The following is a 19,794-nucleotide window of genomic DNA, read 5'->3' on the forward strand; positions in this document are numbered from 1 at the left end:
AACTACTCTCAAATGGTTCCAAAACAAATAAGCAATATGGATTTTATAAAACATATTTTCAGAAATAAAAAAAAAAATAAAGGATTGAACTTAATGAAAAAATAAAGTTGGGCTAGTCGGGAAGGAGAGGTAGAATTTCACCTCTTGAGAAGATATACACGCTAATCAAAGGAAGAAATCAGAAGGAAAACTTTGCCGATCTCAACACTGTTATTTTCCACCAGAATCCAGCTCAGCACTGAGTCAGAAAAGCACATCTCTTCAGTGAGACCAAAACTTCTGATGGCTAACAATTCTGACAACACATTTTAGGGGAAAAGAATAAAGACTTCACTTTTGCAATACAAATCAAACACTTTAAAGTAATTTAAGTACAGAGTTACTTCTACTAAGGAATCCTTTGAGATCTAAGTTCCTCTCAACAAAGTCAGTTTGGGTACTGAGAAAGTTGGAGTAGGGTCTTTCTCCTGTCCTGGACAGAATTCCCCACACACATCAGTAAACACACCTACAGGTACATGTAAGTACAAAGTTCCCATAAACCGTTTAAGGCTGATTTGGGCAAAAAACAAACAAAAACAAAATCACAGTGGCCCTACTGACTCCATGTGGGGCAACCTGGACCAAGACCACGGCAATGGAAAAGCACGTTTCCTTAGGAGAGTCTAAGTGACGAGATTTCCCCTTAGTTAGCAGTAAAGAAACCCTCTTTTAAATAGCTTCTAGGCTATTCTGATGGTAGCATCAAAAACAACATTTTTGATAATAAAGCATGCCAATGAAATGCATCTTAGTGATCATGATTTAACAGCCTGTATCAATCATTTAGCATATAAAGCCGTGTTGATGCAGTCAAAGCAACAAACTGAAGGTTTGAAAATCAAATTCAAAATCTGTGGTACCATAACTGTCACAAGTAAACAAGTCTGCAATGTTCCTCCAATGCTGTAAGACCTAGCCCCTCCTTTCCTAATCTAGAACACTTCACACTTCATCTACATAAAGAAAATAACAGGGGCACCTGGGTGGCTGGCTCAGTCGGTTAAGCATCCGACTTCGGGCTCAGGTCACATCTCCCAGTTTGCAAGTTCGAGCCCTGCATCGGGCTCTCTGCTGACATCTCAGAGCCTGGAGCCTGCTTTGGATTCTATGTCTCCCTCTCTCTGCTCCTCCCCCGCTCATGCCCACGCGCGCGCGCTCTCTCTCTCTCTCTCTCAGAAATAAAGAAACTTAAAAAAAAAAGAAAATAACAAAAAGTTATTACCTAAAGAAAATAAACAAGACCAATTACTGTGAATTTATATAAAAACTTAATGTGTACCTGTTTGTCTTCTCAAATTTCTTTTAAATTACAATCAATCAAACCTATTCCACATCACTCCTCATGAGAACATAACACAGTTAACCAGGGAGAACATCAAACACAGTGCTTTACTGGAGAGTGCTGAAATCTTTACTGACACATCCTTGTAACTTCCATTACTATTCCATTCTTCTAGAATCTGAGACAGGCAACTATTTTTTAAAAGACACTGTGACTGCCAATACTCCACAATTTAATACAAACGTGTAGGAGTGTAGATTAGTGTCTTACTGAAATCTTTTCACGTTCCATTGTTTAAAGCTTAATTAACACATGAATATTCCAAATGTGTGAGTGGGAAAGAAAACCGGTCTGATTCCAGGGTACCTAGGTGATGCCAGCAGAAGTCAGCTTCTGAATTCAGGGCAAAAAATAGCACTCTACAATCAAGTGCCTGCACATGACCACTATCTCTGAACATGAATTTAATAACTAACCTATGACTCAGTGTGCTTGAAGTAGGAGAGGGGAGACTGGGGAAAGGGGAAGACCTGGGAAGATATTCTCACTCTGTTCCTGACCATTTCTAACCAACAGCTTTAAAGAGAGGCTAGAAAGAATTACTTTCATAGTCACCTTGTCCATCTCGAAAAGAGAAAAAGGCATTGTAATATTAAAACACTATTTTAGATCAATTTTGAGGGAGAAAGATAGAGGCCTGGAAATTTTTAATATCAATTTCACACTTGTGGAAAATGAGGAGACAACTGTATAATGACATCCATCATACAAACTGACAGGCTCAAATTCCCTTAATAGAAAATGTCTATTTGTGTTTGAGCCAAAATGTGATAATACATAGCTGTCCAGACACTATCAAAAAAAAAAAAACAAAAAACCAAAAAACTGAATGTTAATATATGCAGATTTATTAGTCAGACTACATAACAAGTATCACTTGCTTGTGTTAATTACAGTCAAAGTAAGACACTTTGCCATCTTTCCTCCATATAGAATTCACCTGTATCTCCAAATTTTAAAATTCAGACTTCAGCCTTTACACTCAGGGGAGTTTTGCACCAGCATGAGCTCTTGTATTCTATACAGATCTAATTTATACAGCAAGTCAAGAAGAATAAATGATCCAACATAGCCTTTCTTTTCCTTTTTCCTCTCCTTTGAAGTGAGCTGAGTTCTCAGTAAAGGTTTACAACATAGCCATTTCCTAGCTGTAAAGTTATGCCTTCAGAAGTGCATTGTTGTAAGGTGTTGTTTTCCTAGACCTTCCCTGAGGCAGTTCTACCTTTGTTGAGTTTGTATAAACAACTTTACAAAAAAAAAAAAAAAAATGAAAATCACTAAGATGTGCTTTCCACTTGTGTCTTTTAACAAATGAGAAATACTAAGTCATACATAATATTTTCAGGTAGACATTCATTTTTAGAGAAGTTAATGTAAAAAAGATATGGAACCAGTACATCACTTCGAATAACATGGATTCAAGGATAAACTGTATAAATCAATCTATTTTCTGAAATTAATGAGAGGTAACAAGATGAATATTTAAGGCTATTAATTTTAAATATACATTCCCCTCTGTCTCTGCTTGCCTAGAGAAGCAGCAGAATGAACAGAGAACACATGCCTACACTTGCAACAAAAGAACCCCTGAAATAACCAGAACACAAATGCCAACATGAAGCAACACGAGGAGCCCCAAACCCTGAAAACTGCATGTTTCCGTTGTCTTAATTTAGCTTAATAGACACAAATCTCATTTTATCCAATAGTTACGTTGCTACAGGCAAAAGTGGAAATGCACATTTTCTCACTAATAGAATCATACATTCCAGAGCTAGAAGGCTTCCAGACAGCGCAGCTGCAGTCCCCACGCTGACAAACAAGGAAAGGGCCAGGGGCACAGGGGAGGCAGGGAGGGGTAGGGAGGATGGAGGCGCCGTGAGTGGCCGGCAGGTCAACAGCAAAGCCAACCCAGGTCTCTGCGACTCTTGAAAGAAGACTGCCGCCGGAAAACTTACTCTCCCAGAATGGGATTTCAAAGAGTTTCTCTTCAGAATAGAGTACCTTAAAACTATTATAAAGAGGTGGTTTGGAGCATCCTGCTTTGTGCTATACTGAAGAATTTTCATTCAAGTTGACCTATATACCAAGGTTATCTATATTATGCAGTATATTGTAGATCTAAAAGAAAAACATTAATGACATTCTTCACTAACCTAATGACACAGGTTACAAAACCCATGTAAATAATGCAGTGTTTAAACAATGAGAGTGTGACAGCAGTTGGTAAATGGTTTGCAATTTTAAGATTTAACTAGCAAAAGTAATTCAGAAGCTTTACTGAGATTATATTGTAACATTATAATAAGTGACATTTATGCTAAGAATTTAAATGACTTTTAATAAAAGGAAACGATTTTCACAGAAAATGTTTTAACTACAAATCAATTTCTTCTATATATGTATGTATAGATGTATGTATAGATGTGTGTGTGTGTGTGTGTGTGTGTGTGTGTGTGTGTGTGTGTGTGACAGAGAGAGGGAGTGCAAGAAAGATAATCAAATGGACAAAATGTAAACAACTGGTACATCAGATAAAGGTATATGAAGAATTTGGGTTCTATGTTTACAACGTTTCTTGTTACAAGTTTGAAAAAATATCAAAACAAGATACAAAATAATGTAAATCACCTCCTAACAAAAACCTAATACTATATTGTACTTCTACTACACTTCTTTTTCTTTTTAATTTGAGAGTGAGCAAGAGAGCGTGCGTACACATAAACGGGGGGAGAGGGGCAGAGGGAGAGAGAGACAGAGAATCCCAAGCAGCCTCCACACTCAGCACAGAGCCTAGCGCGTGGCTCAATCCCACGACCCCGGCATCATGACCTGAGCCAAAATCAAGATGCTCCAGTGACAGAGCCATTCAGGCGTCCCCTTCTACTGTATTTGAATACTGTAACTGAATATACTCTATAAGAAATACTACATTAAACTCATGTTCAATGTCCCATAGTACCAAACTAAGAATTACTCACTTTTCTGTAGCAGTCAAAAAGATGACAAATTGCTAAAAGTAAAGTATATTCCATTTTTGATGGTTCGTCTTAACACAATGAAGCGCCTTAAACCAAGAAACTGAACTAACGAATTTCCTGAGAAGCAATTTTTGTTGGCATCCTCCATCACCTCACCTACACTGTACGGCTGCCACACGTCAGACAGGTGACACACGGTATCTCTCAACAGGGTCTACTGCACTCCGTACACGGCCCCTGCCCACTCAACGCCAGTAGGTCTCCCCAGTAACTAGAACGACCAAAAGTCTCCATACACTCCCAAATTCAGCCCCCTCCCCCGAATTAAAAATCAATGATTATACAGTTGACCCTGGAACAAGGGGGGAGTTAGAGACACCAAACCCCCACACAACTGAAAATCCGCCTGTAACTTCTGACTCCCCCAAAACTTAACTACTAATAATGTACTCTTGAATAGAAGCCTTACAGATAAAGAGTCGATTAACACATATTTCATGTCACGTGCGACATACGTATGCTGTGTTCCTACGATAAAGTAACCAGAGAAACGAAGTATTAAAAAATCATAAGGAAACTACATTTAGAGTACTGCACTGTACTCTTTTTAAGTATAGTTGACACACAATGTTACGTTAGTTTCAAGTGTACAATACAGGGATCCAACAACCCTATAGCTCTATACGTTGTGCTGTACTCACAAGTGTACCTACCATCTGTCACCACACAGTACTGTACTGTATTTACCAAAAAAATCCATGTATTCAAGTGGGCTCGCACCATGCAAACCCATATTGTTCGAGGATCAACTTGTATTCATTTTAAGAATGGTTAACATTTAAAACTTTACTTCCAAAATCCAAACTTATCAAACATAAATGAGTCTTAGTATAACAAATAGACACTCGTTATACTTTACAAAAGGATTTCTTTCACGATTCCATTAAATGCAGATAACCCACTATTCAAAATACAATTCAACTTAAATTTTCTTTTCTTTAACCTCTACCCAGCTTCTCAGGTACATAGCTATTCCATAAAACAGGATATATATGTATCTAGATAATTATCCTAGACAGAAACTTTAGCCAATACTTAGGGAAAGCCTTCTATTATCTGTTGCATGATTTTTCTATTCAATAAGACTTGGAAGAATCCTCGTGCCAAGACTGAGGGACTCAGTAATCTACTCACTTATTTATAACATTACCTGTTCCAACAAATGTTAAAACAAATTGTTTTCACTTCAGCATGAACTCTTACGTCTACTGCTCCAGAGGAATAAAGATATATGCTCTATTAGAAAGCCATAAATATATACTACATCTCAAATTACTCACTGACATTACTTTTTCCTCAGTTAAATGAGAAATGTTTCAGATCCAGAAGTGATCTCAAAAACCCCACTCCTTTATTTAGGTCAAAGGGCAGGATCAAACACTCCAACATAACACAATCACTCCTGGATTGCCAAGTCAGAAGAGAATTAACACAGAAATCCTCTCTTAAAAAACAAACAAACAAAACATATAATTAGTTATAGAGCAAAAGTTTTCTGAAGAAAGTTAAATAAAATATGTAAGACTAAAATTTTTAAAACAGAGTAGATAAGCTTTATTTTTTCAAGTTAAAACATGGGCAAATAAAATTAAGTAGTACCCTAAATAATCACTTCTGGGATTTGATGTTTTTTGGCTTATTTTTTTTAACACATTCCTCCAAAATCATCATCTTTAGAAATTTTCAGCAATGCTTTTTACAAGAACTACTCCTATTGTTACAATCTCCTTTAAAGCTCTAAGAGGTTCATTTCAAACTACAGCTACAGTTTAAATATAATGACTTTCATATAAATATTTCATCTTTGGCACCATCTGATAAGACAGAATTTTGGGGAAAAAAATCTTGATAAATGTTTAACATTGCAAAATATGCAAATACAGAAAAACAAAAACAATTTCAGTACTGAAAATCAAAAGGCTTTTTGTGGATTGTGATAAAGTTAACAATCCACAATGAAATGCACATCGCAGAAGCATCACATTTTCCACAAGGTACGTATCTAACCTTGAATTCGACAGAATTCGACAGAATATATAAAGATCTAGACTAAAAGCTGAAAAACACCTCAAACATGTAACAAATTCTCTAGGCTCTGGAGCTGGGACCCCCCAACGAGTGTGCCAGGCTGTGCGGTGAAAGCGGTCCGTCAGCAGCTGGGCACGAAGAACAGCCTGGTGAGAGCCAGTCACCTCCAAGCCCCCAACAGTTCACCCCACATGCTGTACAACTCCTACCACGTCCCGCGTGGTCCATGACATGGCAAGGGTTAGCAAATGCTTCACAGATAAATCCGCCCAGATGTAACAAGTACCAACCTTCCTCTTAATCGCTAGAGCCATACTGAAAAAAACTTTAGTCACCCATCATTCTCACCCAAACCCAGGTTTGGAAATTCTATCTAGACTTTAATGACACATCTTCCTATTTTGTAACCTATACCATGATTCTCCACTATTTTTTCAAAAACAGGAACTCTGATATACTCAGTTCCCACCTTTTTGAAAACTTACAACCCCCGGCAACGGCATCATAACACTGACATTGTAACACTCTCTAACCTATGGTTACAGTGGTCTGCTCAAGAACGGCATCTATCAGGAGAGAAGATCACCAAACTGGCAAGCATAAGAAACGTAATTCACAGTCTATTTCAAAGGAAGCCTAGTATGAGCTTAAAACTAAGAAAAAAGCCAGAAAAAGGCAAATACTGCCTGTAACTGATTCTTTTCAATTACATCTAACAAAAATGTCTATTTGTCAGAGTAATTTTTCCAGACTGAAATCTTCAGTTGCTCCCCTAACTGAACTTTTTTTTTTTTTAATGTTTACTTGTTTATATTTGAGAGCGTGCGTGGGGCAGAGAGGCAGGGAGAGAGGGAGACAGAGGATCCCAAGCAGACTCTGCACTGAGACCAAAGAGCCAGTGTGGCAGTTCGAACTCACGAACTGCAAGATCATGCCCTGAGCCGAAGTCAGACAAGACGCCCCTCCCCTAACTGCCCTTCTTTAACAGCTCCTCAAGCCCTACCGGATGAAGTCCAAACTTCCCGGAGCGTCTGGGACCCAGACCCCGTTAGCGTCTCCGCCAGCTTTCCCTCTCTCTCGGTCTCCATTCCCCATCTCCATGCTCCCAAATGCTCAACTACGTGGCAACACCTATGTGTACTCACACCTCCATGCCTTTCTCACACTGCTCCACTGCCTTGGAATGCTCTGTCCTATGCCACACTCCCCCCCACCCACACGTACACACTACCCCCCCGCCCCACCCTCAATCTTCCTTCATGTAGGATCGGCTTAAATTTCACCTAAAAGTAGTAACTCCCGGAACAGCTACTCCATACTAAAACAAGTTACTTAGGAACACCCCATCCACACACTGTTTATCAAACACCTATTAGGAGCCAGGAAAAGTGCTCAGCACGCAGTAAAAACCTTTGCCCTCAAGGATCTTACAGAGTACACGGTGTAAGGGTGAAGAGCTGAGTGGCAGGAACTAGAATGAGGCAAGCAGACCACTACAGGGAAGCAGCATATTGGGGCCACCTAGCAAGCAAAGCAAAGAGAGGAACACCAGGAACCAGGGAACTAAGCAGAAACTGGTTTTCTTTTCTTCAATGTGAAACAGTCAGTTTGGACTTTATGGTCATACCAGTGGCATGTTCGTTCTTTGTGGCTGCTTGTCTTCACAACAAACAGAGAAATTACAGATAAAATACAAAAACAAATCACTAAAATGACATACCTATGCCCCAAAACATATTAAACATCTCCAGATTAAAAATCTAACAGGGGGGCACCGGGGTGGCTCAGTTGGTTAAGCCGGCGACTCCTGCCTTCCGCTCAGGTCATGATCTCACGGTTTGCGAGATCCAGCCCCTGGGCTTTGCGCCGAGAGCACACGGCCTGCTTGGGACTCTCTCTCTCCCTCTCTCTCTCTCTCTGTCTGAAAATAGACAAACATTAAAAATAAAACAAAATCTAACAGGAACACAAAGTATGAGCCAAACTAAAACCAGGAGGTCTGCTGGGCTGTGGGCCCCAAAGCAGGAAAAGGCAGCAGGAAGTAAATCCCAGGGGGGAACTGTATATAAGAGTTCATGTGAAGCAGGGTCGGTAGCCAGGCTCCTCGCTTAAAACCAGGGACGGGGGAGGGGGGACACTCCTCCTTGATGATAAAATGGGACTGAAAAAGGCCTTTGCTAACTTGCTGAAGCTACAGCTTAGGAAGCTGCTGACCTAATGCCAGCTGACTCCGTGACAGAATCTGTGATATCACCAACATCACCATGCGGCTGGTGCTCTGATCCACTAACACAAGACCTGATTCTGATCTGGGAACTCTAAAGGCACGCAGAGACAACTGCAAATCTGCTACACCAGCAGGAAAATCACAAAAGGAGACAGCCATAGGAGAAAGAGAAAGAATTTTTATCAGAGTGCGCCTGCAAAACTACAGAATATGATGAAACACCAACAACAGCAACAACTACAATATAAATTCACTGGAGACAAAATTAAAAAATAATCAAGTGATCTGAGAAACACTTCAAAACAAGCACATGAAAGTTCCACAAAGAAATAAAAGAATAATAAATCAAATCTTTAAAATAAAAACAAGCAGAAATAAGAAAAGAATTAAAGGGCATAAAAAACAACCGATTTGGGGCACGTGGGTGGCTCAGTCGATTAAGTGTCCAACCTGGGCTCAGGTCATGATCTCGCAGTTCATAGTTTGAGCCCCATGTCGGGCTCTGTGTTCACAGCTCGGAGCCCGGAGCCTGCTTCGGATTCTGGGTCTCCCTCTCTCTTTGCCCCTGCCCCGCCTCAAAAATAAATAAATATTTTTAATAAATAAACATTTTTATAAAGTGTAATTTATAATTAAAAAAAAGAACCAATTAAAAACCTTAGAAATGAAATATAGCCACTGTAATTCACAAATAAAAAGTTGTATGTCTTTCAGATAATTTATTAGTTGCCTAAAGGTACCCCCACCCTCTCTGCCTTTGTCCCCACAGGGCTCTGAATTTTTAGAGGCAGCAGGTATACAAGACCCTGTTAGACACTGCGATTCAAAAATGAAAGACCTTAAAAAAGAGGTTAGAGAGGGAGGGAGCCAAAACATAAGAGACTCTTAAAAACTGAGAACAAACTGAGGGTGGATGGGGGGTGGGAGGGAGAGGAAAGTGGGTGATGGGCATTGAGGAGGGCACCTGTTAGGATGAGCACTGGGTGTCGTATGGAAACCAATTTGACAATAAATTTCATATTTAAAAAAAGAAAAAAAAACTGAAAGACCCTGGGTACCTGTCCTCAAAGAACTCTGTAATGGGGACGCTAACAGAACACTAAGATTACAAAGTAGAACAAAATGTAAATTGCCCAAAATGTAAGCATTTTTAAGTTAAAATGCTGGACATTTCTTAGTTTTCATAAAGTCATGTGGTCATCTTTACTAGAGTTGGCACTTTACATTAGATAAATGTTCTCACAAAATTTCATCTGAATGGAGCCGAAATAATAAAAGCTGCTTCTTCTTGAATCTGTATTTGAACTCGTGTAGCAACTATGCTGGTTTACTCAAAGGACACCACTGAAAAAGTGCCCCACTGAAAACCCTCGAAAATCAAAGCGTACTTCTTGCGATATTATTCTTAGTAGAAAGCACTCAAAGATTTCACAGCAACAACAGCCTTGTTTTCATTTAACGACTGCTTAATTATTGCAATCAATGGTAAGAAAAACTATCCAGGGTGACTGGGTGGCTCAGTCAGTTAAGTATCTGACTGGATTGCGGCTCAAGTCATGATCTCAAGGTTCATGGATTCGAGCCCTGCGGAGGCTGCTTAAGATTCTCTCTCTCTCTCTCTCTCTCTCTCTCTCTGCTCCTCCCCTGCTCACGCACACACGCATGCTCTCTCTCTCTCAAAATAAATAAACTTAAAAAAAATCTTTTAAAAAAGTAAATTAAATTTAAAAACACTCTATCCATATTAAGATAATCAATATGAATTACATGTGAAAATGTTTAAACTCTCTAACATTATACTCCAGCAGGAAATGCTCACTCTATTCCAAAGTTCCCATAATCAAAAAATCTGTACTTTTTAAAAAATACATCAAAATTGTTATATGATCACAGTCAAGGCAAAACTCGTAATTCTTTCCTCACTCCCTAAAATAAACAGTTAATACAAAGTCGTAAAACCCAGCTCTCCTAGTCACAGCCGGAAGCAGACTGGAATGGCAGAAAATACTATGTACAGAACCACTACGGGAGAAAATAAAACCTGTATCAAATTTGGAAAGTCTACAGGATAGATGTGGTTTTCATTCCATCAAAGACATTAATAGATTTTTTTTTTTTTTTTGCTTATATACTCACCCATGTTACCCAATGATCAAACCTCATACAATTAAACTTCTGCTAATTACAATCAATTTAAATTTTCCCTCTTAATATTTCTTTCTTTTTCCCCCACCCACTTCTCCTCTGGCAACCACTAGACTATCCTCTATATTTGAGTGTTTCCCTCTTCATATTTTTCACAAGTCACTTCCCAATGAGTAGTCAACAGAAAATTTTAGATAACAGAATTAAATCAGCCAAGAAACTAATGACACAGATTTCCTCACCATATCTAACTTTTCAGAATAAACCAAGCATCAAAAAGTATCTCCTTGTTTAAATACAGATAGGTACACAGTACTGGGCTGACCAGAGTATCCAGTCTCTGATGAAGTAACATAATTCCAGTTTGTCCAATAATAAACTTTTTCTATTTTTTCAGTACACTGCAAATGCTGCCCAGGCCTCTGAAATGAAACACAGGACACTTACTCATGACTGGAAATATCTCTGTAGGCTGTCCCAATCAGATAGTAAACCAAAATCTGCTGTCCAAGGTTTCTCAGAAGAATACATGTCCTAGTAAGAAAACAGAGAGAAAGAAATCATCTTTTTAAAGGTCAGCATTTAAAATAAAATTTTTTTTTTAATTTTTTTTAACGTTTATTTATTTTTGAGAGACAGAGACAGAGTACGAGTGGGGAAGGGGCAGAGAGAGGGAGACACAGAATCTGAATCAGGCTCCAGGCTCTGAGCTGTCAGCACAGGGCCCGACGCGGGGCTCGAAATCACAAACCGTGAGATCATGACCTGAGCCGAAGTCGGACACTTAACCGACTGAGCCACCCAGGCGCCCCTAAAATAAAATTTTCTAAAAAGAAATGAAAATAATTTGGTTTCAACAATTTTCTATTTCCAAAAGAACCTTCTGAATATAAAACCTTCATCTAAAAATATAAAAAATTACCAATCTTTAAAACATCATGATTCCACTTGTATTTTCCTTTGTCTATAAGAAGTTACCCCCAAAGCAAATAGTACATACAAAGTAATTATCACACAGAAACTTATTATCACACAGAAACAGGTGTCCTTGGTTTTCACTTACTAAAAACTTATTCCCTCCCCCTTTCCCAAATAAATAAGTCCTAGAAAGAAAGTACTCCATCTAGGATAAAGACAGCATATCGCATCTGCTAAATTGATTTTTGATTACACATAAATAATTTATACACTATCAAATGAAGACCACTAAAGGTATTGCTATAGACTTTCTCTAATAATGGGCATCTTCCTCATTATAAAATATGGTTTCATTGTTTAAAAAAATTGGAAACAACAGCAAAATAGAAAGAAAAATTCTCTTACCACAAAATGCCACTACATCTACCCAATTACGTGGGGCACGTTCCTTTCAAGGGATTTTTTTTTGTAAGTATTTCTTCAAAATACACTTTATAAGGGTGCCTGGGCGGCTCAGTCGGTTAAGCATCCAACTTCGGCTCCGGTCATGATCTCGTGTTTCATGGGTTCGAGCCCCATGTCTGTGTTGACAGCTCAGAGCCTGGAACCTGCTTTGAATTCTGTGTCTCCTTCTCTCTGCCCCTCCCCTGCTCACATCTGTCTCTCAGTCTCACAAAAATAAATACACATTTAAAAAAATTAAAATATACTTTATAAATACTACATACAAAATTTTGTATTTGGTTCTTTTCACTTCAGTATAACATAAAGCATCACCCTGCATTAGTATAAATACAAACTAAATCTGCCTTACTTGATTAATATATTAAAGAAAATGAGGCATAAAGTAAGACTAATACTATATTTCAACATAATTACGGATGCACAGTGCCTCCCCAAATCTAACACATAAAATCCCATAGGTAGATTAAGGTTTGATATAACATTTACACTGTGCTTCCTCATTTACAGCTTTGTTCATAAACTGATAAACTACTTTTTGCAATCACAGAAAGTGACGGTTACTTTATTTTCTAAATCAATTAAGAACATAGCATAGTACTAAGGACCACTGACTCTGCAACAGATTAAAGTTAGGGTAACATTTTTTGAAGAAATAATGTTGGTCTCATTTATATACTTTACTCATGTCATGTAAAATACATGAGAAATACAAATTTACAAAATGAAAATCTGTATGCACAGCATGATTTGTAGACTGTAATTAGCAATGGCATATAATCATAGTACTGCCACGTAATCACCTGACCCCCATCCCACAGGCTTTCTTCTTTATCTATACAGTAAATGCTATGATTTTCATTTCCAGATAACCCAATTATCCCAAAGGAAATGAGAAGTTGTATGAAAAATCTAAAATAACACATAATTTACATGTTAGTTTCAGAATATGTGACAAGAAGTTTCTCACTATAAATATAAATATAAAGTTTTTTGATGGTGTTTCACTCAGGCTATTAGATCTGTTTTCCCTCCCAGGGAACTAGGAGGTCAAACATGCTGAGCCCTGGAGCATGGTGAATGACGACACAGGAAGGCAATCCCATGTTACAGATACACAGGGTAGATTAAACATTCACAGATGATCTAAGAGTTTACTCATAGTTCACTTACGCTGGTAGAGTCTAGTCTCTTTGGTCAGGGACTTTTCTCTTTGTTGCTGTTTATAACAAAGTTTTTGATCTTAAATTTAAAATTCCTAAATGGTGGGGCACCTGGGTGGCTCAGTCGGTTGAGCATCTGAACTTCTGCCTAGGTCATGATCTCGCAATTCGTGAGTTCAAGCCCTGCCTCAGGCTCTGTGCTGATAGCTCGGAGCCTGGAGCGAGCTACGGGTTCTGGGTCTCCCTCTCTCTCTGCCCCTCCCCTGCTCACGCTCTCTGTCTCTCAAAAATAAATAAATGTTCTAAAAAAAATTTTTAATTCCTAAATGGCAACATGAAAGCATTTTATACTAAGTAGCACCTCCTACCCATAATTGTTAAATGCTGAACAAATACTTATTCAAGAACTGAACTTCCTAACATATCAAGTTTTCTTATTGCTAAAAATAGTAACCTCAAAAATACCAGGATAATAAAACTTATCAACAGTGGATTTATGACCTTACCATCTAAGGTGATAAATATACTTGACAAATATGAAACAATGCATGAATTGGAATTACTGTAAAATGTCACGGAGTAGTTCTTAGAAAAACATACTTGGAAATTACTCGTAACTGAACTCACTGGTTTCAAACTCTTTAGCATAATCGCAACTTTGAAATGTAGACCCTCCTGTCTACTTTCAAAGTAGGTCGCATGCAAATTCTTTTAAGCAGCAACGCAGTTCAGAAGCATGTAAGATAAAATGGGCACAGGGGAGCCCATGTGGCTCAGCTGGTTAAGTGTCTGACTCTTGATTTCAGCTCATAATCTCAGGTCATAATCTCAAGGTTAGTGAGGTCGAGCCCCACATCAGGCTCTGTCCTGACAGCATAGAGCTTGCTAGGGATTCTCCCTCCCAATCTCTCTCTTTGCCCCTACCCCGCTCACACTCGTGCTTTCTCTCTCAAAATAAATAATGTGCACACTCTCTTTCTCCTCCTCTAAATGCTATCCCCTCCCAATGGACACAGAAAAAAGAGAAGAAAAAAATCTTTGTTTTTCACACCATCCAAGAGGGAAAAAAAATAATTTGTTTTAAATCCACAGTTTCACATAGTAGGTATACTGGGGTATTTCTGTAAAATCTGGCCTTTAAAGTCATTTTCTAGTAACATGAGCTATGCTATTTATCCTCCACATGGGAATGTGTACTCACACTAACCTAATATAGATTCTTTCAAGTGACACCTCCAACTTTTTGTGACAAAACTTGATCTGCACGAATGGTAAGCAGGGCTACGGATAACCCATCCTGACAGGGAACTCAGGGGAAACGCAGGGCGCGTGGGTGGCTTAAGCGTCCAACTCTTGATTTCAGCTCAGGTCATGATCTTATAGTTCACGAGATCAAGCCCTGCATCAGGCTCCACGCTGACAGCGCACAGCCTACTTGGGATTCTCTCTCTCTCCCGCTCTCTTTGCCCCTCCCCCACATGTGCACACAAAGTACATAAACATTTAAAATAAATAAATAATAATTTTTTTTTTTTAAAGTAAAACAAACTCCGCCATATCCTCTTCTTTACTGCAGGCACTAGGCAGCCTAAAATAATTTCTGATGCTTTTAGACAGTTTAAACCTCTAGAAGTACTGGAAAGGATTTCTGGGTTTTATAACACCAGATAATATATTTTAGAACAAGCTCAGCAGGCCCAATTTTAATGATTTTAAAACTTAAATTTAATAGAATTATAAACCACAACATATGGTATCACATTCTATTGTTTCTTATAATATTCTTTCAGGAGATCAAATTAACAGTAATTCACTTCACTGTATATGATCTTCTATGGAAAGAAGTACATGAGAATGCCAATCTCCACTACCAGCCGATGGGATCTCCATTCTTTTACTCTTAGCACAAATTACAATTGCAGAAAATTAAATTTAATCTTGAGAACATTATGCTAAGTGAAATAAGCAAGTCATATATAAGACAAACACCCTATGATTCCACTTACATGAATGAAGTACGTAGAGAAGTCAAATTCAGGGACAGAAAGTAGAATGGTGGGTACCAGAAGCTGGGGGGCGGGGCGGGGGAGGACAGGAAGTTAGTTAATGTTTAATGGGGACAGAGTTTCAGTTTGGGAGGATGAAAAAAGTTCTGGAGATGAATGGTGATGGTCCTACGTTAATGTAAATGTAGTTAATGCCACTGAACTGGACACTTAAAAAAGGTTAAAATGGTGGTCTTATGTGTATTTAACCACAATACAAAAATACAAGTAACAAAAAAAGAATCCAATGTACCTACGGCTCCAAAAGAGCAAGCAAATCGTAAAGTAACAGAAATTTATTACAAGGTGTCTTAAGTGTTTTTATTAATAAATATCCAAAACCAACCACACGTTTCTAAAATATTTGGCTTTGAAGGAAAAAGAAGCGTATACCTGAGAAATAGCTAGGACTCATTATTTATATATTTTTAAATCCCTCCAATTAAATAACACAGGCCCTGTTAAAGCCAGAAGCAAAACACATACTTTCAGCACTGAATGTCAAAGTCCTTTCCTGTCCCTCCACCACCACAGTTCCCTATGATCTCTCAAGTTCATTTTGTTTTTTCTGTCCATCTGCAAAATATTTCTCTCTAAATAAATATATATACCTTTTCATTCAAGTGCTCTTGTATTGGTAAAACACTCACACCAAGCAGCTGAAGACCATGTGTTAAGACTTTAAAAACTTTAGTTACAGCTCCATTTTTATCTTTTAGCATCCTTCAATGTTTTGTAGAGTAAGAACGATGGCAAAGAAAGTATTTAATTAATTCTTCCTCATAATTTCTAACTTCGTGGTCAGTTTCCGAAGAACATCCACTACTTCACTGTGAACTTTCCAATTTTTACCGTTCAAGATAAGTATCTCTCCAACTAAAAATACAGCTGTCAGGTAATTCCGTTTCTGAGATTCTTGTGCCCAAAGAGCTTGCGAACCCTCTTGCTACATGACATCAAAAATACTTGATAAAATACAATAATTATCCTATTAAATGCACAGCAAAGCTCATAAGCAACTAAGAGAAATCCTCAGAGACCGAAAAAAACGCACAGGAGCACAAAGAGAGGGTGATAAGTAAGCACTGATGCCAGCAACGGGCCTTCCAGGCAATTGCCAATCTCCCATAACCACGCTGCACCGTCCAATACTGCAGCCACCAGCCCGTAGCTATTTAAATTTAAATTAATTAAAACCATGTAAAATTTAAAATTCCATTGCTTTGTCATACCTCATACATTTTAAATGTGGCTAGTGGCTGCTGTATTAGCAGAGGTGTGTGACATTTCCATGATCCCCGAAAATTCTACCAGACAATGCTGAAGGGCTTTCAGTGCTGACAGTCATGCTTGGGACAAAACTAGAGCTTTACACGATACAACATGGAAAGTCAGACTACAGATAAGTACAGAGAGCCTGGCACCTGAAACACTACATCTTCAACAAAAATAATTAACTAAGTAAGGGGGGAAAAAAAATCTACCCCAAAGGAAGATTGAAGGAAAATTCTCTCCTGAGTCTAGGTTTATTTGTGTTTGGGGAGAGGGAGGGGAGTATTCACTGGAAATCTGTAACCAAAACCAACCTTCACCCAGGTTTCAAGTTCAAATCTATACACTTGTATATTATAAAAATCTCAAACCTAGAAATTAAGTTGCCCTGGTTTGACATTGTCCTCAATTGCAAATTCCCTCCGGGAGAAAGCACTCTTAAGCCAAGTCTCATAAGCATTTCCACAAAGTTACAGGAAAAATTAGCTCAAAATTTAAAACTATGCATAAGCAAGATTCGACAGAAATAAGCAGACTCATCACAAATACATCAAAAAGGAAAGGACAATAATGTTTTGAAAAACAACAGGAAATGAAAAATATGAGCAAAAAAGAGGGCAACAAATTTGGAAAAGAATCAAGTGAAAAACAGGATAACTAAAATTAAAGCTCAACAGACAAGTTCAGCAAAGTGGATGCTGCTAAAGAGAGAATTAATGAACCAGATGACAGATCTGAAATCATCCAGGATGCAACAAAGACAGATTAAAAAATATAAAGGAAGATTAAGAGATATGAAAAGTAGATTAAAACATCTATTTTACATATATATATCTAATTGGGAGTTTTCGAAAGAGAACATCAAGAATGAGGGAGAGACAATCTGCAAAAAGACAATAGCCAAGAATTTTCCTAAACTGATGAAAGACACTAAAGTACAGACTCAGGTTCAGCAAATTCCACAAAGTATAAATAAAATGGAAACTGACACCTAGAGATATCATCGTGAAACTGTGAAACATCAATGACAGAGAGTTCTTAAAAGCAACCAGAAACCAAAGGCAGATTGCTCACAGAAGGAACAATTAGACTTGACATCTGACTTACCAACTGCAACAATGGGAGCCAGAAGACACTAGAATAATGTCTTCAAAGCTAAAATAAAGAAACTGTTAACTATAATTATATACTCAACACAGTTAAAACTAACTTTTCAAGAAAAATGACAAAATAATGAAAATTTCAGACACAAACTGCGAGAATATAAACAGATCCTCATTAAAGATGCTTCCAAAACTGTAGTTGACAAATATGGAAAATGATGCCAAAGAGAGTATCTGAAATACAGGAAAGAATGGTGAGATAAAAGTTGTAAACATGAGTAAACACAAACAAATATTAGAGGTATGATTTCTAAATCAGGAGTTACAAAAAAGAGAGAGAGAGAGAAAGTACTGAACAACAGCATGTAATCTAGAAGGGACGTAATAAGAAAAGAAATATTCCAAGTTTCTTATGCTGTTATTCAAGAGGAAGATATGGCAGATACTATCTTTTGTTCACATGCCTTCCTTCACTCACTGCTCTCACTGTGACTTCCCTAGGGGTGGGACATACTCCCCACCTCATGGATGTGGGGGCCTGATCACATGACATGTTGGACTCTGGACACAACCGACACTATCCCATTTGTAAGTGGAGGGTTTAAGAGCCCTGAGCTTGGCGTGTCTCTTGTACCCCAACAGCTGCTGGTCCCAGAATGAGTAGATACCCAGCACATAACTGAACCCAACCCAAGGCTTATAGACAAGCCCAGCCAAACCCAGCAGAGACTGCCAAACCTATGAGCTAGACATAAATGTCTGTCCTTTCACAGCCCTGAAATGTTGCAGTGGTTTGTTACACAGCATAATTACTGCAAAAGATGACTGATGCAGAGAGCAAGGACATTAACTTTAAATGCAAATGAAATGTGTGAGTTTTAGTTTTACTAAAAAGCTTTACTCACTAAATTTGTGAGTACACACACACACACACACACACACACACAATGATACTATTAACATAAAGTTCCAAAATATGTAAAATTCACAATAAGTTGTTCAGGGACATATACATATGCAATGTAACTCTACAGAAAAGCAAGAGAATGCTAGAGCCTAAAGTTGAACCTGACAGTTCCCCCGGACAAGTAATGGACAGAGGAGGAGGAACAATGAGATGTGATCCAAGAGGATGCCGATAATGTTCTATTGCTTAAGTTGAGGGAGGGGACACTATAGACACCATTATATTAGACCCTATGTAACACACATTACACAGAGCTTTTTGTAGAATAAGTTTTATAATACTTTAATATGAAAGAGCAAAATTTTTCCCAAGCCATTCAGAAGTGAAATGATGATAAATGAGAATAACAGAATATGTGTACCCATCCGTATGAAGGAGTTAAATGCATTTAGAATGTTTAAACTATAATTAAGAGGCAGAAATATTTGTAGTGACTCACTCATTCTTTAAAAGTAAAAGACAAAGTCAAGTGATAGGCAGTTCCACTACAAATTGCAAGAGAGCTTTCACGTGTGAAGACTGAGGATTAGACATTATCCACACGTGTAAGAGCAGCAGGCCTACTCAGAGCTGTATCATTGGCGCTACCTGATCACTAAAGCTTCTGATCTCACCCTCAGAGTTGCACAAGCCAAGTTCATTTTCTAGGAGAAATTCCTAGAGCCTGTTTCACAACATTGCTATGTGTTGAACTACCAGCCCAAGAAAGAGCTTAAGAAAATTTCCTTTGTTGAAGCTCGATTCATGACAGCAAAAAAATTTATAAACAACTCAATGTCCAACAAGAATTATCAGAAATGATGCCTCAAACAATTTATTTCCCAAAGGATTATAAAGCAATATTTAAATGATTAATGTTGGGTTTTTAAATTTAAAACAAACAGATAATATACAAATTGACTATCCATCCAATAAATATTTACTGAGCAGCTATTATGAGCCAGAGAGTGTTCTAGGCCCTGCAGACACAGCCAAGAACAAAACAAAGATCCTGGCCCCGTGGAACTTACATTAGAGGATTTCTAGTATCTTTCTTTCT

The 19,794-nt window shown here is 38.1% G+C and overlaps 1 protein-coding gene across 2 annotated transcripts in view; it reads right to left on the reverse strand.

Moving 5' to 3' along the window:
* USP6NL (USP6 N-terminal like) overlaps nt 1–19,794 on the reverse strand; it is a 183,583-nt gene that overhangs the window by 154,521 nt on the left and 9,268 nt on the right. For both annotated transcript variants that reach the window (XM_042991024.1, XM_042991025.1), the window contains exon 2: nt 11,273–11,359. In XM_042991024.1, the coding sequence (XP_042846958.1) occupies nt 11,273–11,276 (4 nt within the window). In that variant the 5' untranslated portion in view covers nt 11,277–11,359. The remainder of the gene's footprint in view (nt 1–11,272; nt 11,360–19,794) is intronic.

The sequence above is a fragment of the Panthera tigris genome, chromosome B4 (assembly GCF_018350195.1).
Source record: "Panthera tigris isolate Pti1 chromosome B4, P.tigris_Pti1_mat1.1, whole genome shotgun sequence".
Taxonomy (NCBI): Eukaryota; Metazoa; Chordata; class Mammalia; order Carnivora; family Felidae; genus Panthera; species Panthera tigris.